Raw genomic sequence first — 20,278 nt, 5'->3', positions numbered from 1 at the left:
TACCATTCAAACATAAAAGAGAATATAAATGTTATCATTATTCATATTCAGCGTGTCTTTATCATAATGAATGTCACTTTTCATGAAAAAGAAAATTCGGTTTTTGTCTATCATTTACTTTAGGAGAAGAAAACACTTTTGTCATATGATCAGATTAAGAATAATAATGATAACAATAATAATTATTTTTTGACTTAGAGGTGAAGAACTTTAAGTAATAATGAGAAAGTTAATATTATGAAGAATTTACCTACAAGACTAAAAAAAAGGAAAAAAGATCATACGTTAAATATTTTATTTTGTATTATGTTTACATGGTTAATCTAGGCATCAAAACTTTTTCGTTTATAATTGAAGCTACAAAATTCTCACTTTGATATAAGAAATTATGCGAAGTAAACATTATATTCAAGTAATATGAAAGGAGATGAATGCATTAAAAAGAAATTCAATACCAAAAATTATTAACAAATCAAAAGACATAAAACTATATTGGTTATAAAGTGGTACACTTATATGAAATTGGTTATAAAAAGTTTTTTTTTTTCATGTAACAAAGATGAATACAATTCAACTTGTTATTCTCTGAAAGCTCATTTTGGATTAAACTTAATGTGAAAAATATTGTTCTTCATAGATATTTAAAAATGTGTACATAAAAATTTCACTCGGATTATTTGAAACTCATAAAAGAAGGAATAAGAGTTTTCTTCGAAAGAAGATTTTATACGGTTTCAAATAATCTCCAAGAACATTATTTGAGAGATTTACAAAAGCAATAGTTTTTTTAGGATATAAGCAAAGACAAGAAGATGATCATACATTATTCATAAAATACTCTATTTGAATTTTTATCTCTTAAAAATGTACATTATTAATCTTCTCAAAGAAACAAGTCGGAATGAAGACCCATAGGAATTCCCATTGAACAAAATTATAACATTGGGAGTGAAGAGGAAATTCTTGTAGGAAAAATCCAATGTCTGATAGTGTGTGGTAAGCCAGTTTATGCATTATATCTAAGAAAATAAATATGTAAATAGGTGAAAATATTTTTTAATTACTTAAATTCAAGCTCGGAAAAGAGACCACTCTTTAGAAGAAATAAAAAGACATCTTGATCCTAAAGATATAGGGATACAAACTATGCAGGTCCTATTTGTAACAGAAATCTAGCTTAGAGTATCTTTTCAACTGCAAAAGTTAAATTTTAAACCCTTGTTTAAGGTATGTCTGAAAGATGTAAATAAAAATTGAGATTCCTATACAATTCTATAACGATAATATATCAATAATCATGAGCACTGTTTATAAATCCAATATAATAAGACAAAAATATATTGAAATTGATAGACATTATATTAACGATACTTTGGACAAAGATTTAGTAGTTAGATTGATGTCCCTCCATGACTTTAGTTAGAATACTTTTTATTAAGATACTTTCTCAAAGCAAATTCCAGTACCTTACATTCATTTACTAACTTACGAAAGAATGCTATAATTAGAAATTATTGAAATAAAAGTATCATAATATCTTTACATTTAGGTAATTTTTAATTTCTTTACATATGATTATTACAAATAGAGGACTCGAAAATGTAATTTTTATTATTTAATCTTTTTTTTTTCTTTCTCTCCCCTTTCATGTATATATTACTGATTACTATTTGCATAATGATGAAAGTTACACAACAAAACATTTTAACAATATCAGTGAGATTACAGAATGAAGAAATAACTTGTTAAGAAAATATATCACTGTGTGTACAAAAACCACCTATGACCAGGTTCAGGTGTTGGTCCCAAGACAGAACTCATGATGTTTGGGGCAGAAATGAATTTGTGAAAGGAACCATCTTCTGGACCATGATGATGATGAATTTGTGGCAGAACTCTAGTACTACTATTCATCATTGCATAAGCATTGAAGCTGCATAGGTAGGAAAAGATTTGCTTCAGCTATATGACTCTCATTCTCTCTCACGTCTGTAGATGTTAGCAGAACCAAGCACAACTTTTCCAACTCTTCTGTTTCTACGTGCCCTTCTGCTCATACTTCTTTTCCTTCTCTTCTCAAGAGGTTGTGACATGGGCAAAGAATGAATCCATCTTAATGGCACTAGAGCTGCAAGAAACTGTGCAAGAATTCCCATTGTTAAGCCTGAGTAATCACCAGATCTAACACCAAGACAAGAGGCCAATCCAACACCCAGAATGGCACTAGCTATTGATGACAGACACAGAGCTGATGCAAGGAAAGCTGTAAGAGATCCTTCACACCCCTTTGGACATAAACTTGCAAATAAAACTGAGAAAGGAAGAAGCTTGAAATGAGCCACAATTTCTGCTAAACCAGAGAAGCAAAGAGCAAACACGTCATTGGGAATTCCCCATTTCAGATTTATCTGTTTAACCAAAATGAGATCAAGAAGTAGAGATGAGGCATAAAGAATCTGCACAATGCCTATCAGCTTTCTCATTGAAATTTTTTTCCAGAAACGGTTATAAAGCACAGTTCCTGAAAGAAGCAACAACTGGCCAATCACCCGAGACAACCCGATTACTGTAGGATCAAGATTTAGGCACTGTGTCTGATAGCAGAACATAGAACCTGAAAGCATTGGGACCATAGCGATTGACCCAATAATCCATACAAGAGGCTGGAAAATGCTCTTGTCACTTATAGCAACGAGAAGATCGGAGACTTGTTTCTTGATGTTCTCTGAGATGGATTGCCTAGAAAGTTTTTGACCTGAAAGCTTTGATATGCCTAAAGATTCCTCTCTTGTTGAGAGAGAAATCACTAAGTGTAGAGACAGTAAGGATGAAAATATTGCAAACATTGTTCTGGGAGGCATTTTCTGTAAGAAATAACCACCAATCAAGTTACCTAAGATTCCACCTGCTGCTAATGCCATGAATGCATATGCCTGCAGGCCACCAATTTTGTGCTTCTTGCCATACTCTGCTACAAGAGCATCCTGTGCCACTTCTGCAATGGATGCTCCCAAATTACTAATAAGCACAGAAGCAATTAAGTAGGGAAGCACTTCCTGTGCAACGGGGACCAATGCCAGCAGACTCCAAGAAAGAACTTGCAGAAGACCTGAAGATTGAACCAAAAAGATTTTATTAAACTTTTTAAATCTTTGGGGGGCAAAATCAGAAACTAATTCAGAAGGAAATACAATTTTAAATAATTTACGGGATAAACTATCCTCAGTGATGTAAAAAGAAAAAACAAAAAAAATAATCAATGGAGTAAAGTTATCCTATTCCTCAACATGTCCATTAAGAAAATCCCTTAAAAAGATTATGAGTCTTCCTCTAATGTGTCAGAGAAACTTCCTTCAATGTATAGGAATGACACTCTAAACTGTAAATCTGTATGGTACATAACTTTATGTTCTACACTCACATAATGCAAATTTTTTCTTGCTTTCCATATTTTCAGATCTTCTGATGTTAATCTACATACTGACACGACTATTTGAACAGCACTAATCAAAATATATACACAAGAAACTCAACAATTTTAAGCTTGGCTACATCTTTCCCAACTTGTTGAGCTATAAACTACTCCACTCTGCAAAATCATACAGCTTTCACCGAAATCATGGTAAAAGACTGTATTAACAAGACAAATACACCTAGCTTTTCTTCTTGCCTTCCCGAGCTCTACTCTTGTAACTTATTAATCATTTTTTTTTGTATCACAGTCAACCAAATTAAATTCTGATTTATAGTATATAAGCAAGTTGATCATTTACTTGTTTCAGTAAAGAATTTGCTCACACAAAAAAGTGTAAGTTCAACAAAAAAACACGGTAACATATAAAACCAAATATAACCTTCATACAAAGAAAAAGAACAACCTAAGATGCAATTACAGAACAAAACAAACTTGTAGATTTCGTTCTAGAATCTCAAAACTCATGAATTAGATTTTCACTTTCAGTATTCATAACCTGTGTTTGGTCTATCTTTTTTAATACATTTTCTGACTGACCACGATGTTCCTATGATCTAATCAGCATGCTAGAGATAAGAGATTTAAATTCTGATCCTGGACTTTGCACGTGTCTGCTCTGTTTTCAAACTTATCTCACTTCACTCAGATAAAGCTCAAAATAACTAACGAAAAAATTAATCAAATCTTACAAGACATCAATATTCTCATAGTCATTCAAAATACCTTAGATCTACATACAGAAGAGAATGATAATGAAATTAAAAGATATATTCCAACTAGTGGCTGCATACAGAAAGGTCAGTGTCTCCTTGGTCTGTAACTAATGCTTTTATAGCACCAACTGAATTACACAGAAATATTAAAAGACACAAGCTTGCAAAATAAAACAAATAGATAAAACATTATTCATTAGGAAACCAAAATTACAAAACTTCAGGGCAGTTTGATTCTCTTCTCCCTCTTTTTATTTTAAAAACTGGTTCTTAAAACAATTCCTTACTACTCAGTAATCAAATTCCCATCCAAAACCAAAAAATAGAAATATATAGGAGATTTTTGTCTTCCTTGACTTAACTTTCCTAAAGTGTTCGAGTGTTTAAGGGACAAAGGCTTAGAAAATAGAAAGTTCTCGAGGGACAAACCCTTCCAAATATGCTCACAAAACAAACAAATTTTACAAAATAGCAAAAGTTTTTCTAGAAATAGTAAACAAAAAAAAAATGCTAGCAACACACCCTTTAAAACACACTATCTATTATTGACTAAATTCTTTCCCGTAACCCAATAATTGAGTCTGTTTCAAAAAGAAGTGTTGTCAACTCTGTTCTACAAAACATACACGACCTTAATGTTGTTTCTACCCTCTTCCAATCTGAGTTACAATTTTAATCCTAATCTAAATGAAATTCTAATTCTAGTAAAGCATCTAAGCAAGTGTATCTAAACCATTATATACAAACAACAAAACATGGCTAACAAGTTACTGGTATGAGAAGAACTCAACTCAACTCAATCCTCTAAAAAACAAGGTCTTAGATTCAATCCTAATGGTAGCTAACCAGGAATTTTACGTGATAACAGTCATCCAAAAAACTAGTGGACAATTGATAACATTAACATGATTGATTACACATAAAAACAAACAACATAAAGACATGATGGTTAACCATACCCCCCATGGCAAGATAAGGAATTCTGCGAGCCCCATTGATATAGATGGCATCCGAAAGAATTCCATAGAGTGGCTTCGCCACCATGGGTAGGTTGGCAGTGTTCTGCACGAGCTGCAACGTGGAGGGGTGCAAGTTGAGGTTGGTAGCCATGTGAAAGTTCAGTGCCAGCCACGGAAAACATCTGAAACCTTGCACCCAATAACCCAACCCACACAGCAGCACCATGTATCTGTTCCTAACATCCTCGCTCTGTTTCTCCTCGTACCTCTCCTTAACCACAACGCGTCTCGTCATCACCGTCAACATTGGTCTCTCATTGACGGCGTTGCGCCTCGTCATCACCGTCAATGCGGGTCTCTCATTGCCGGCGTAGCTGGTGGGGTTGCTGTGGTTCAGGAAAAACTCCACAGGTGGCAGAGGAGGTTTTGTCCGAGGTATGCGGAGTGATGTCATGTTCCGCCCCAAGGGGTTCTGGGAAGAAACAGCGTAAATCATGGTTTCGGGATTCAGAACTTCCCAGTGAAAAGGAACAATGGCTAATGTTCTTGTTCAACGGGGAAAAAAACCAGCCACCCAGTAGATAAAAAACCAAACTTTGAAAGAAAAGAAAGAAAAGCTTTTACATTTTGTGATTAACACATGATGATTGTGGAGTTGAAAGGGTGAGCAAGAGAAAAAAGGTAAATGGGTAACCTTTTGTGTGTCATGGTGTATGTATGGTTTGAGTATGTGATGATGGAGTGGAACAAAAGATGAAAGTGGTGAAAGAAAGAATATATACCAGAGAGGAGAGAAGGGGTAATGGGAGAGGGATCTAGAAGAGTGTATTGTGGGATTTTTGTAAGAAAGATTAAGTCTTTTTATATTTATTTATGTGAGTGTCGTTTGTTTTTGAGAGGGTTGAAGAGGGTTCGAGGTTTGAGATTTGGTTGGGAAGTGAAGGATGATGACAATGTAGAACAAACTGGTATGTGTGTGACACTGTGATGTGTTGTTTTTTGAGGGATTTGTGTTAAAAATTGTGAGGGTTTGGGTCCCAAGCGTGTGATGGAAGGGCTTGTTTGGTTATTTGTCTGGTTTTGTGTGGTGTGGACGTGATTATTGATAGGAAATCTACGGCAAAGGAGAGGATTCACGGTTTTTGTCAGACTGACTGGGACCGTTTTGTGCAGTGCAGGTGTTTTTTGTTCTTATTTTTATCAGTAACAGGTGTTTGGTTTTTACTATTATGTTATAACCAAAATAGTTAGTTAGTTATATTTAGCTGACACTAGATTAAGTTGTTAACATTAACATGTCTGACTCTGTTTAGTTAATTAAAAAAATGCAGTGTATATTAAAAGTAGGAGTCTGTTATGAAGTTTAAGAATGAAATAAGAATTTAAGTAGGAACAAAGAAACAGAAGAATTCTTAGATGAGTTATATTTCAATAAATATTTTAAAATATAAATTAATTTACATCGAGATTCAATTATATCTAAATATACTATGATAAATATATATTTTCCTTCTAATTTAACTTAGAAGAACTAAATGCTGGTAATGAAGTTTCATAACATCACCCCAGTAGAACTAAAAATTGGCTTCCATTAGGTTAATCTTGAGTTTCACATGACAAAATGTGATCTTAGGTGATGGGAATGGGTCATATGACAATTTTGGTAATAATTTTTAAAAAAATGCCTTTTTGGTCTTTCCTGTAATCCTATTAAGTATATTTTAGATAAAAAAATATAATTACAATATCTGATTTTCTTAAAACAATGTTATGTTATGAATTAAGTTTAATATATTAAATTTTCCTCCTACGTGTATATGTGTATATTAGAGAAATAATAGATAATATAATATTATTTAAATATTCTATAAATAAAATTCAAATCAACAAAAAAATTTGTTTTAATCTATTACTAATTTTTTACCACCTTTAATAATATTAACACCCTAATTAACGTTTTATTTAGTTATTGACATAGATTTATTTTCACAACATAAAATATTGTTTTATCCTTATAACTTATTGTCTTATGAAATCTTAGTTTTTTTTTTTTAATTTGTATTAGATTACTTTTAACTTCGTTGAAAACTTTTACTTAAATACAAAAATTAACATTCTTATTAATATTTTTTTATTTATTGACAAAGATATATTTTATTATTTAAATTTGAGATCACACATCTTATCGTAATGATATCCAATAACATTCTTTACAATGAAAATGCCTTTACTCAAGGTTTAGAGTTTTAAATTTTATATCATATTATCTTATTTAAATAAAAATGTCTTATAAATCCGAGATCCTACTTTTTAATTTTATTTAAATGTAAGAATTATTTGTTTCACAACTTCAGCTTTATTCGAGATAAATTTTGTTAATATTGTAATTATTTAAACGTTGTTTTTTCAGTGTGCAAAACAAAACAACACCACTTTATTTTCTAAACGACTAACTTGAAATAAAACTTTCCAAATAATTAATTCAGTACCAACATAATTTTACTATATTATATAAATAATTTATTTTTTGAAGATAAATTTGGTGATAATTTTTAATTATTTTAACTATTAACTTGAAATAAATGTTTTCAGAGAATTAATTCGATAAAAAAACAGTTTAAGATTATTGGATTGAAAAATTAAAATTTCAGAAAATTTTAAATTTAAATTGCTAACTTATGTGTTATTTTGTAGATGTTTTGTTTGGATAAATCAATTAAAGCTTTTAAATCTAAATTAAATTATTAATTGGGTATGATAATTTAGTTTATTCATTATGAAAAAGAAAATGAAAGATACATTTTAAATGTTGAACTTTATTAATAAACCTGAACAGAGTGATTTAAATCCTCTAAAATATAAAATATCTGTTAAAAATTCCTAGTGCAGGCAATGATTATCTTGATAATTTACCTTTCTGTAAGGAGATTACACTAATTGGAGTTCATATATAAGACAAATGGATTATCATTAAGTCTCTTAAATGTCAATGATGGTTTGCATAATCATCCAAAGTTCAATTACTAATCACATCTTCAAAAGCATCCCTTGCAAACTTTATGACATCCAAAATATGCCATAGCCCCACATACAACGGTTGCAATGCTTCTACCAAACTCAAGAGTTACTCATTAAGAAATGAATAAATAAATAGAATCTAAGAAACAAAGGGGTCCAATTCTCAACTTGAAGTCATCTGTGTGTTCTGCATACATACAATTACATCTTTGGTTATGTTCCTTATTCTAGTTGCAGAAACAAAAGAACAGTAAAAACTGCAGGGGAACATGTTACCCTATTTCATCATGGAATCAAGTGGGTTGGGCTTATAGGTAATTACACTGTTGGTGAAAGGGTAGAAATATAAGTAACAATCTCCCCTTATCAATGATATATTCTAGTTATGAATCATCTAAACTAAACTACGTGATCACAAAATGGTACAAATTTCACTATAATCAGTGAGTGAGAATATATATGATATGTTCCTAATACCATGGCCTAGATTCTGCTACATAGTGAATACGGATGTATCATATCATGTTCTCTTAAAAAATTTACCACCTTTCTTTCCCATGCCAATGCCCATATCAGAAGGGAAAAGGTATTTTGTATCTGGCCTCCATTTCAACTCTTTCAGAGTAGAAAACAAGGTTGCAAGTTCAGGAGAGATATCACTATCCTTTATATTTTTACATGACTCTACTCTAAGGCACTCTAGCTCCTTCCAATGCTCAATTACGGACTCCAAACCTTCTGTTGTAAGCAACGAGCATCCTTCCACGTAAAACAATTTCACCCGCCTGAAAATAGACCAGTAACAACTGTAATGTAAGTAACAAATAATCTCAGTTTATCGACAACACATCCATATAACTTATCCACTAAGGATTGCATAACTTGTTCTTTGATGATAAACAATTCAATGCTAACTAATGATACGTTATATGATAAATAATTAAAGTATAAAGATATCAGTACTATCAGTGTTCTTTGATGCTGCAAGAAATCGTACGTTTTAAAATAAAGTGATCCCCGACTGAAGATCACAAAAAGGAAAACTTAAAGATAAACTCTAAAAAGCAATATAAACTCCTGGACCACAATGAAACCACAAGTTACAAGTACTTATTTTCAACTTCATAAGCTTTAAGATTTCTCTCTATAGACGATGCCATGCTAGTAACACAATTTTACACCTACAAACTACATAAATTTCATCAATTTGACTTTATTGAAGCGGGAAAATGTTTAAAGCAGGAGAACAAAAGTACATTATCCAAAATTTAAAAGGTGTCGATTTAATAAACAATTATAATTCAAAAATTCAAATCAACATACATAAATTTTAAAAAAGGCTATAATATATATATATATATATATATGTATATATGTATATATATGTATGTATATATTTATGTATGTATATATTTATGTATGTATATATCTATGTATATACATATACACATATATACATCCATAGATATATACACACATAGATATATACACACATAGATATATACACACATAGATATATACATACATATATATACATATATATGTATATATATATATATATGTATATATATATATATGTATATATACACATATATACATACATAGATATATACATACATAGATATATACATATATATATATATATATACATATATATATATATATATATATATATATATACATATATATATATATATATGTATATATGAGCTTAATGTTGTCTTATACTATCAGAATTCAGCTAAAATATATAAATTTTAAAGTAATTATTACAAAAAACAATAATTTTACAAATACACGACAATCCATGGTAAAATGACAGTAAAAACTATTATAATTCAAAATTTAAATCAAGATGTTTCACAAAATGTTAACAACATCCTTCCTAATACTGGCAACCCATTTGCAGAACAAGAACTCTTTACACTGCTCAATGCATTTTAATTAAATCCTGATTCCTGTCTTTGTTTTCTCATATTACAATTTATTTTTCTTTTATTAAAAAAAGGCAAACCCAATTTTACCACGGGCCAAATCCATTTGCACATTTACAAATTCAAATTCAAAGTAAAAATTAACCTGAGAAGAAAAAAGGACAAAACTTAGATCCAGTTTCTGAAGTGTTTTTCACATAGTTCTCCGATCAGAATCATAATTCCACTTCAGTTACACATGTTAGCATTTAATGCAAACAATCAGTACACTAATTACCGAAATGAAACTGAAATTGTAATTGAAAAGAATTGAAAACCTAACTAACTGCATCCAAGTTGAAAAGATAAAAAAAGATCCCCAATTTAATACATTACCTGCAAACAATAGCCAAACTCAAGGTGCTATTATCCAACCCCCAGCAATCCTGAAGAACAATGTCCCTAGCATTCCTACACACCGAAAACAACGCTCCCACGCCATTCCTATCCCTTAACTGGCACTGCTGCAAATGCAACCTTTCAAGGGCCTCACAGCATCCCAAATGCTCCTCCAATCCAGGGCTTCTATCAATCACTTTACACGACTGAATCCTCAAAGTCTTCAAATTTTCGCAAAACGAAAGCCCCGCGAGCCACCCATCATCCATCCTATGATCAACAATCACCAACTCCTCCAACATCACACAGCACTGCCCAATCGCCTTAACCCCATCGAAACTCCCCTCACACCCAACAAGCTCCAACTTCACCAGCCTCCTACACCCCTGCGCCAGAATCGTGAACCCAATATCCGAAACCACGGAATCATAGAACCCTTTCAAACTCCCAACCAATTTCAAAATCTGCAAATTCCGACACGCCGCAACGCCGCGCAAGACGGCGTCGTCGCACCGCTGCAGCTCGAGCTCCTGGAGCGTGGCGCACTCAGAACCAACAGTCGAAATCCCGGCCTCGCTGGCACCGGCGACCTCGAGCTTCCGTAGATTGGGGCAGCCGCCCGAAAGCGATCTGAGACCCGCGTCAACGGCCTCACTAGGTAACAGATTTTCCACACTCCACGTGGAATCCACGCGCAGCGAAACCAGCTTGTGACTCACTACAATGTTGGCTAAGTCTTGCGGTGAAGCGAACGAACCCGGAACCAAATCGACGTGGTTCAGGTTCGGGAAGCGGTGGGTTAACCGACCCGAGAGCACGAAGTTCCAGTCGAGGACCCGCAAGGTTCGGACCAACCGACCCTGAAGGTTCATCCAGCGCTTGCAGACGAGAGAATTCGAGTTTCGCTGCGAATCTGGAAGCTTCTGGAAGATTCTGATGAGAATCTCGTCGGAGAGCAGCAGGGTTCGGTCCATTAGTATCAGCGTGGAATTGGGGATTAGGGTTTTGGATTTGGGGTCGGAAAGGTGCATGGCGAGGACCATAGGGTTGAGTGGTTCAGCTGCTGCTGCGGCGGCGGCGGCGGCGGAGGAGTTGAGCCAGGGATTTAACGGTGGCTGAGGAGAGAAACTAGGGTTGGTTTTGGAGTTGGAGTGAAACGACATCGTTTGGAGGAAGAGGTGGTGGTGTTAAGAAGCTTCGCATTCCCGATTATCAGTGAAGTGGAGCAGAGTGTTGTTGTTGTTGGGGCGTGTTTGGTGTTCGGCATTGTTTGTGGAGCTATCTGCCTATAATCTATATCTATATCTTAACAACCCTTTTTCTTGTGGGTCTCTATTTTCTTTTTATTATTTTCCAATCATTTTCTTTTTTTTCTTTTTGTTTTCTTCTTCCTGCTTTTCATACCACTACAGACAAATTATAATCTCTTTATATTTTTTATTAATGAATTTACCAATAATGACACTAAAGTTATACCAAATTAGTAAATAAGAAGAGTTTTACAACATATTCATTAAACTCACTTAACTCTTTTTTTACCATATTTTCAACTCACCAGTTTGTTATCTTTTGATATACATCTTCATATATTTAATTTTGTGCCTATATATTTTATCTTGTTTATTTTCTATTTAATTACTCAATTTGTTCTTTACCATGTAATATGGATTATATTTCCTATTAGAAATTGAATTATTGATATGATTATGAGTACACAGACAAGAATCAACATCGACAAGCTAAGTTACAAGGTACAAAGTTATAATATATGTATTTCCTTTAAGAAAATACATAGGTTGGAGAAAAATATAAACAAAATCACCAAAATTGAAAATAAGAAGAATAAAAAAAATTAAAATCAATTCTTTTTAACAAAACTATAACTCATTTACTATAACATTAAAATCAGCTGTTAGTAGGTTCTGAGACTTTTGGGAATCGAATTTTAGACGGTGTTTTTCTTTTCTCGTGTTGGAAAATAGTCACAATTTAGATTTTTTAGTAACCAAATTATGATTTTTTTTAAATAATAATATGGAATTAATTAACTAAAACATATTATTGTTTTACAAATATTTTTATATGTTAAGAATTGAAATAAATTCTCAAATAAAACTAAGATTAATATTTTGTTAGTAAAGCATGACAGTATGATATGTTAATTTAATGATAATTTTGATAATACATGCAATTTTTGTCATAGTAACTTCGATCCCTACTATTGTTCATTATCTGAGTATAATTAAAATGTAAAACATGCTTTAATCTTTAAGATAATCACGAGTATTTTTACATTTGAAATTTGTTTTTTTTAACATGAAAATCAATTATGTTAATCTATTAGGAATAAGAAATAATTGATTATCTCAATTTGGTGTTAAGTTTTCGTTGATATTCGATCATGAATAATGAATAATCAATTGTCATGGTTCAAAATGTTTTGTGTTACAATAAGAATATAATAATCTATTATATCGGTTAATAATTATAAAAATTAAGCAGTGAAGCTTTTTCTCTCATTGATTATAAATCTATCACATGTCAAGTGATATTTCTTCCTATCTTATTATCTAATTTGTAAGGTTATGTTTCTTTCGTAAAACTGAGTTTTAAATGAAAGAGAGATTTATGAGAATTTGTGAATGATTTGGTAAATATGTTAATATAAAAAAAATAATGAATTAAAATATAATATTATTATTTTATCCTTAAAACTAATATATTAATAATAATAATAATGAATTAATAATAATAAATAATAATTATTATATATATATATATATAAAAGATTTAATTGTTTGGATAATTCACACTTTTAAGGTAACATGTTTACTTGGTCTTCATTTTTAAGAAACTATCAACTTCATCCATAGTTAGAAGTTTATTTCTTTAATTTTTCATTTTGACAGCGTTAATTGTGTGGTGATGTAACAAAACACATTTGCAATGCGTAATCCATTTGAATGATTTGGTACATATATTAAAATGAAAAAAATTAATATATTAAAATATAATAATATTATTTAATCTTTATAGTTAAAACTAATATATTATTATTAATAATAATGAATTATATATATATATATATATATATATAAATTCAAGGAATTAATTACCATTTTGTTAACCTATATATAATCAATATATATATGGTTTAATTGTTTGGGTGGTTTTCATGCCTACTTGGTCCTCGTTTCTAAAAGAAGTATTAACTTTATCCACGATTAGTTTAATGTGCATCAATCAAATTTATTTTTTTAATTTGTCATTGGCAGCGGTAACTGTGTGGTGATGTAACAAAACACATTTGCAACATGTAATCCGTTAATGTTTTCTAAGATGGAAATTTGGGATTAGGGTTTAAAACAAATTACTGAGTTCGAAAGGGGCCTCCTCCACCACCACGTCAGAATGGAATGGGAGTTCCAAGACTAGAGTTATGGCCAATGACTTCGAGCACCAAACACCACCACAAGAACACAACAAGAACCCAAGATAACGTTGGAACGTTAAAACCGCCATTGTCCTCACCTCCTTCCGATCTTGTTGGTGTTGCCTGTGACTTTAGGCACCATTGGCATTGGCAACATCATTCCTTTCTCTTTTTCTTCCTTCACAACTAGCACTAGTAGATTTAGTGTTATTAGACTCTCCAGCACAACCCCTTTTCTAGCTATGTGCACATAGTCAAACTTAACTCTTTCTTTTTCCTTCTAAGCCCAAGAAAGCACATAACTTTTCTTCACCCCCTGCAACAAAAAGACAAACTTTTTCGCTCACAATTCAGTTTTGACCAAAATGAATATAGAGGACTATTGTAAGATCCTTAAGATCTATGAGCCACCATCGCTTTCTTGGATTTTACATTGGCAAAACGAGGAGAAGTTTTAATTGTCTTGAATGAGAAACAATCTTGAAAATTTTGAACTTAATGCTTGTTCCATTTTATGGAAAATATGTGGGGAGAATTGATAAAATGTGTGAGTGGAGGGGAAAAACAGATGTAGACTAAGTGTGTGGAGAAATAAAGAAGATGATGATTCGAATTTGATGTTACTGTGTTGTTATTTTCCTTTTTTTTATTTATTATATTTTTACACTTTGCAAATGTATTTTTCCACATCACTACATTATTTTACCACATCATCACACAATTAACATTGTCAATAAAAAATTAACACTTGATTGATACACATTAAACTAATTATGGATGAAGTTGATACTTTTTTTAAAAGCGAGAATCAAATAGACCCATTACCTTGAAAGTGGAAATCCTTTGAATAATTAAACCTATACATAATCTATAAATTCAATAAACTGGTTCTTCTCCCTATAAATACATATCAATGTCATGTAGAAAAAAAACGTATATACCCACAAATCCTCTCAGTCTTTGGCAAAATTGAAAATAAAAGTCTTGTCATATTACACACACACACACACACACACACACACACACACACACATATATATATATATATATATATATATATATGTGTGTGTGTGTGTGTGTGTTTTCGGGTATATGGTTGAAGTCTCTTACTCAAAGCACTCCAGGTTGACTTAAAGATCGGACGAACCCTGCTCAAAGCACTCCCGGTTGTGTTGAAGACCGGACGTTCGCTGCTTAGCACTCCAAGTTGTCTTGAAGACCGGACGTTCGCTGCTCAGCACTCCTGGTTGTCTTCCATCCTTCAAGTTACGTTGTTCGTTCTCCCTTCTCCTTATCCAAGCCGGGTGGGTGGGAACTTGTCCAAGGCACTCCGACGCTCAAGTTAGTAATGTAACCGAGTGTTGGCACAACAAATAATGCATATATTGTGCATCGTGATCTTAAAGTCATATATAAGACCTTTATTTATACTAATTGTGATGGACCTTTACCTTTCGCTGGCCTAATGATGGGCCAATCACACCTTAATCTACGTTATGGTTTTAATGAGTTATTATCGTTTATAATCTAACCATGTGGTCGACCTGGATGGTCGGCCTGGTGGTTGATCATCCTGGATGGTCGGCTAGCTTGATGGTCGGCCTGGTGGTTGATCGTCCTAGATGGTCGGCCTGGTCTGAGGACGACCTAGTCTGGTGGTGTCGGGAGACTGTACGGTACACAAGGTGTTGGGAGACCGTACGGTGCACAAGCCCCCGAAGTCCGAGCATGATGTTAATTTGTGAAGGGGTTCTGTACATGGCCTTCCTAGAAAGGATGAGTTCTCTGGTTGGCTTTCGTCTCTATGCACTCTTTGTTCGTTTGATTAAGATGAGTGGTTTGAAGACAAAACTGGGTCGTGCCCTTATCGGCCGAGTTGGACAGGCTATTGAACTTGTTAAAGTGACATGTCGTGGAGATCGACAGTCATTAAATTTTGATGGGGCTGGCCGGGGTTCCTTCGATGTAGATCCACGGTCGCCGACCTTCGTGAGGCTAGCCGAGATTCCTTTGGGGTATGGCCGAATGGTTGAACACTTGTAGTACCTGTGAAGATATATGGTCACCGGCCTTCGGTGAAGTCAACCGGGATTTCTTTGGTGAAGATCCACGGTCGCCGACCTTCGGTGAGGTCGGCCTAGATTCGTTTGTGGTATGGTTGAATGGTTGTCGATGAACATGAGGCCACAGGAGGCCGAGTTGAGTCGGACGGTTGAGGCTCAACGCTTGAGGCCAAATGTTGGTCGAATACCTATGAGGACATGTTTAAGAAAGTACTTGAGAGGTCAAGGTATGACCAGACGGGTGAGGCCACGGGAGGCCAAGAAGTTAAGGCCAATGTAAGGTCGAACGGTTGAGGCCACGGGAGGCCGACAAGTTGAGGCCAATGTAAGGCCGAATGGTTAAATGCTTGAAGCTAAATTTGGCTAAGTACTTGTGAGGCAATTGGAGGCCAAACAGTTGAGGTCATGGACGGCCGAGCAATTGAGGCCGAATGGCCAAATGCTTGAATGCTGATGCCAAATTTGGCTAAATACCTGTGAGGCCATGGACGACCGAGCAATTGAGACCGGACGACCAAATGCTTGAGTGTTGATGCCAAATTTGGCTAAGTACCTGTGAGGTCATGGACGGCCGGGTAGGCCACGGAAGGCCGGATAGTTGAGGACGGACGTCCGAATAGTTGAACGTTTGTTGACAAATTTGGCTAACTATGTGAGGCCATGGAAGGCCGGATAGGCCATGGAAGGCCGGGTGGTTGAAGACAGACGACCGAATATTTGAACATTTGATGCCAAATTTGGCTAAGTATTTGTGAGTCCATGGAAGGCCGGATAGGCCATGAAAGGCCGGATAGTTGAGGACAGACGTCCGAACGTTTGTTGCCAAATTTGGCGAAGCATTTGTGAGGTCATGGAAGGCCGGGTAGGCCATGGAAGGCCGGATAGTTGAGGACGGACATCCGAATAGTTGAACGTTTGTTGCCAAAATTGGTGAAGCATTTGTGAGGCCATGGAAGGTCGGGTAGGATAATTGAGGCCAATGTAAGGTTGGATGGTGACGTTGGTTCATCTGCAGAACGTGTCGTTCACCAACGTAAGTTTTATCTGGAATCGGGCGGTAGTGGTTCTGTAATGAACTCGTCGTTCACCGCCCAACCAATTTGATAGTGTTTCTTTTAGGAACTCGTCGTTCATCAACTTGGGCTTTATCTGGAATCGGGCGGTAGTGGTTATGTAATGAACTCGTTGTTCACCGCCCGACCAAGTTGATAATGGTTCCTTTAGGAATTCGCCGTTCATCAACTTAGGCTTTATCTGGAATCGGACGACAATGGTTCTGTAATGAACTCGTTGTTCATCGCCCGACCAAGTTGACAGTGGTTCCTTTAGGAACTCGTTGTTCATCGCCCGACCAAGTTGACAATGGTTATGTTGGAGCCAAATTTGGCTAAGTTGTGAATGCGTCATTGCACCCTGAATAAATCTTGAATAATAAAATGAATTTAAGATGGCTATATCAAAATAGTTATCTGTAAATCCGTGGAAGCTTGTTGACGTTGATGGTGAGAGTTTCTACAATTTGGATCAATATGCAGGGGCCGGGTCAACATATAGTGATGCTGAGACTGCGTCCTTGTCTGGTTCCTTGTGGATCACAAGGGATGCCGCTTGGCCCCACGGTGAGCGCCAAAATGTTTCGGGTATAGGGTTTAAGTCCCTTACTCAAAGCACTCCAGGTTGACTTGAAAATCAGACGGACCCTGCTCAAAGCACTCCTAGTTGTGTTAAAGACCGGACGCTCGCTGCTTAGCACTCCAGGTTGTCTTGAAGACCAGACGTTCGATGCTCAACACTCCTGGTTGTCTTCCGTCCTTCAAGTTACGTTGCCTGTTCTCCCTTCTCCTTGTCCAAGCCGGGTGGGTGGATACCTGTCTAAGGCACTCCGACGGTTAAGTTAGTAATGTAACCGAGCACTTGGCACAACAAGTAATGCATATATTGTGCATCGTGATCTTAAAGTCATACTTGAGACCTTTATTTATACTAGTTGTGATGGACCTTTACCTTTCGCTGGCCTAATGACGGTCCAATCACACCTTAATCTGTATTAGAGTTTTAATGAGTTATTATCGTTTATAATCTAACCACGTGGTCGGCCTGGGTGGTCGGCCTGGTGGTTGATCATCCTGGATGGTCGACCAGCTTGATGGTCAGCCTAAATGGTCAGCCTGATGATTGATCGTCCTAGATGGTCGACCGACCTGATGGTCAGCGTGGTTTGAGGACGACCTAGTCTGGTGGTGCCGAGAAACCGTACGATACATAGGTTACTGAGAGACCGTACGGTACTATATATATAATATAATTTATAAACTCATTGTATGAAACTGTCTTTGTAAATATATATCAATGTATGTAATAACAAAAACGTAAACACACCCTAACCACCCACAAATCCCTTCCTCCCTAGCGCAAGTTTGAAGCTAGGAGTCCTCTCACATCTTATTCTCCTTCAAATTTGTGTATTATTGTAATGTGAGAAATCATACATATCCGTATGCAAGAATTGCTTTGCATAGTGCAATCTGTTTCTGCAAATATTTCTGGGACCGAGAGACTAACCTCCTGATGTGTCCTTCCTACTTCCAAACGCTCGCTCTCCTGCACTATAAACTGGACGCTCGTCCTCCGATGGGTCGCTCGTGCTCCTGCAATGTCCTGTTGTCGACCGTTCCGTATTGGCACGAACCGATCAATCTCCTTCTTGACGAGGGAGGATGTACCTGCAAAAGGTACTCCGACGCTCAAGTTAGGCGTGTGGTTGAAGAACGTCCGCTCTTAATGAGACAATTAGTGTTTGGCTGACACTGTTTGAATATTTGAAGAGTAGGGGAAAGTGTATAATGCATAAGTGAAAACGTACTTGACTTGTGGCCCTGGTTTTGTATTTATAATTTACCTTATGGGTCCTAAACTGATAAAAGTCCAATAAAATATAAATAAATTAAGATATAAACAAATTACCTGAAAATCCTGTTTATCAATATCTTCAACCAAATACTTTTAGATTTGGTTTATCTAATATCTTTAACCAGATATTATTTTATTAATTATTGGATCATTGGCCCAACAACCACTTAAGTGCTGGCTCAATTATCATTTGAAGCAGCTTATTAGCATTGTAGGTCCAATTACGATCAAAATCATTTGATCATGCTGACCAATGACGGATAGATCGATCGACTCTTTTCATTTATCGTTCGTTCAATAGTTCATATGATACACAGTCCATTCAAAGAAACACAACCTAAATCTTGCCCTGGTGTTTTGGTGTGTGTATGATGGGTAATTAATTCTTTTTATTTACCTAATGTACGCAGTTTTTTAAGAAGTGTTTCAATAAGTGTTTTTTATTTTTTGTTGTCAATAGGAAAAAGCTGACTCAAGTCATATATATTTGAAAAAAATCAAATTAGTATAAAAAATTTGTAATTTTGTTTTTTTTTATTATCTTAAATCTTTATTTACCTTCGAGTTCATTATTTGGTTTTATCATCAACATTTTAAGCAAAATTTTCTTTGAAATCTTTAAAATTTGTTTCTAACAAATTCATTTTGTCTTGGACGTGTTGAGTCGTTTTTTTGTTTTACATATTAAATACAATCATCCATAAATTTAATTGATAACAAAAATTAGAAATTTAAATAAATTTATAGTTAAATAAAATTATTAACTTAATTATATAAATCTAGAAAAATATATACATATTTGAGAAATTAATTTAATCTTTATATTCATAATCTATACAATATATATATATATATATATATATATATATATATATATATATCAAGTTTAATATTTTTTAAAAAAATTAATAAATAAATTTAAATCAATGACATAGGTGTTTTTATAATAATTTCACGTTAAATATAACATTTTAAAATGAATTTTTTTATTAAATATTAATAGTTTATTAAGTTATTCAATTATGATTAATTATATTGAGAATGAAAAATGGAAATGATTTATTTTTTCAGATTTGGTCTAACCTTTGTAAAATTTACTTTATTATCATTAAAATGATAATGAAAACATAAATATTAAATTTCAATTTTATTAAAAAAAAATAACTTGAAGTATATATCCATTAAATTGTTTCGGTATCATTGTTATAAAAATGAGATTTTCAATTTTTTTGTAGGTATTTTCTTTTTGTTGAAAAATTAAATTATATAAGTATAACTAATTATTTAAATTAATTTTGTATATAAATGTTTTATGTAATTAAACATTGAAGATGAATTAATGAAAAATATTATTTTGTGAAATAGTAATTTTAATACAAATAAATTATAAAATAT

General features: G+C 33.9%; 2 protein-coding genes across 4 annotated transcripts; both read right to left on the bottom strand.

Annotated features, from left to right (window-relative positions):
- Positions 1-1,687: 1,687 nt before the first annotated feature.
- On the bottom strand, positions 1,688-6,090 carry LOC108347813 (probable folate-biopterin transporter 8, chloroplastic). 3 transcript variants are annotated; one of them, XM_052870836.1, is made up of 3 exons: positions 5,772-6,090; positions 5,148-5,619; positions 1,688-3,109 (listed from the first exon to the last, which is right to left on the bottom strand). In XM_052870836.1, exons 2-3 carry the CDS (start codon positions 5,599-5,601, stop codon positions 1,974-1,976), a joined length of 1,590 nt encoding a protein of 529 aa, XP_052726796.1. In that variant the 5' UTR covers positions 5,602-5,619; positions 5,772-6,090; the 3' UTR covers positions 1,688-1,973. The 3 variants fall into 3 exon arrangements, with proteins under 3 accessions (XP_052726796.1, XP_052726797.1, XP_017442727.1); XM_052870837.1 differs by having other exon boundaries at positions 5,842-6,090; XM_017587238.2 differs by having other exon boundaries at positions 5,148-6,090.
- Positions 6,091-8,298: 2,208 nt separating this feature from the next.
- Positions 8,299-11,781, bottom strand: LOC108347800 (F-box protein At5g07670). The gene is made up of 2 exons (XM_017587226.2): positions 10,475-11,781; positions 8,299-8,950 (listed from the first exon to the last, which is right to left on the bottom strand). The coding sequence occupies exons 1-2, from the start codon at positions 11,638-11,640 to the stop codon at positions 8,686-8,688; spliced, it is 1,431 nt and encodes a 476-aa protein (XP_017442715.1). The 5' UTR covers positions 11,641-11,781; the 3' UTR covers positions 8,299-8,685.
- Between the last annotated feature and the right edge of the window lie 8,497 nt (positions 11,782-20,278).

The sequence above is a fragment of the Vigna angularis genome, chromosome 11 (genome assembly GCF_016808095.1).
Source record: "Vigna angularis cultivar LongXiaoDou No.4 chromosome 11, ASM1680809v1, whole genome shotgun sequence".
NCBI lineage: Eukaryota > Viridiplantae > Streptophyta > Magnoliopsida > Fabales > Fabaceae > Vigna > Vigna angularis.
Note: the sequence above shows the minus strand (reverse complement) of the source record. Positions and strands in the feature narration are given on the sequence as shown.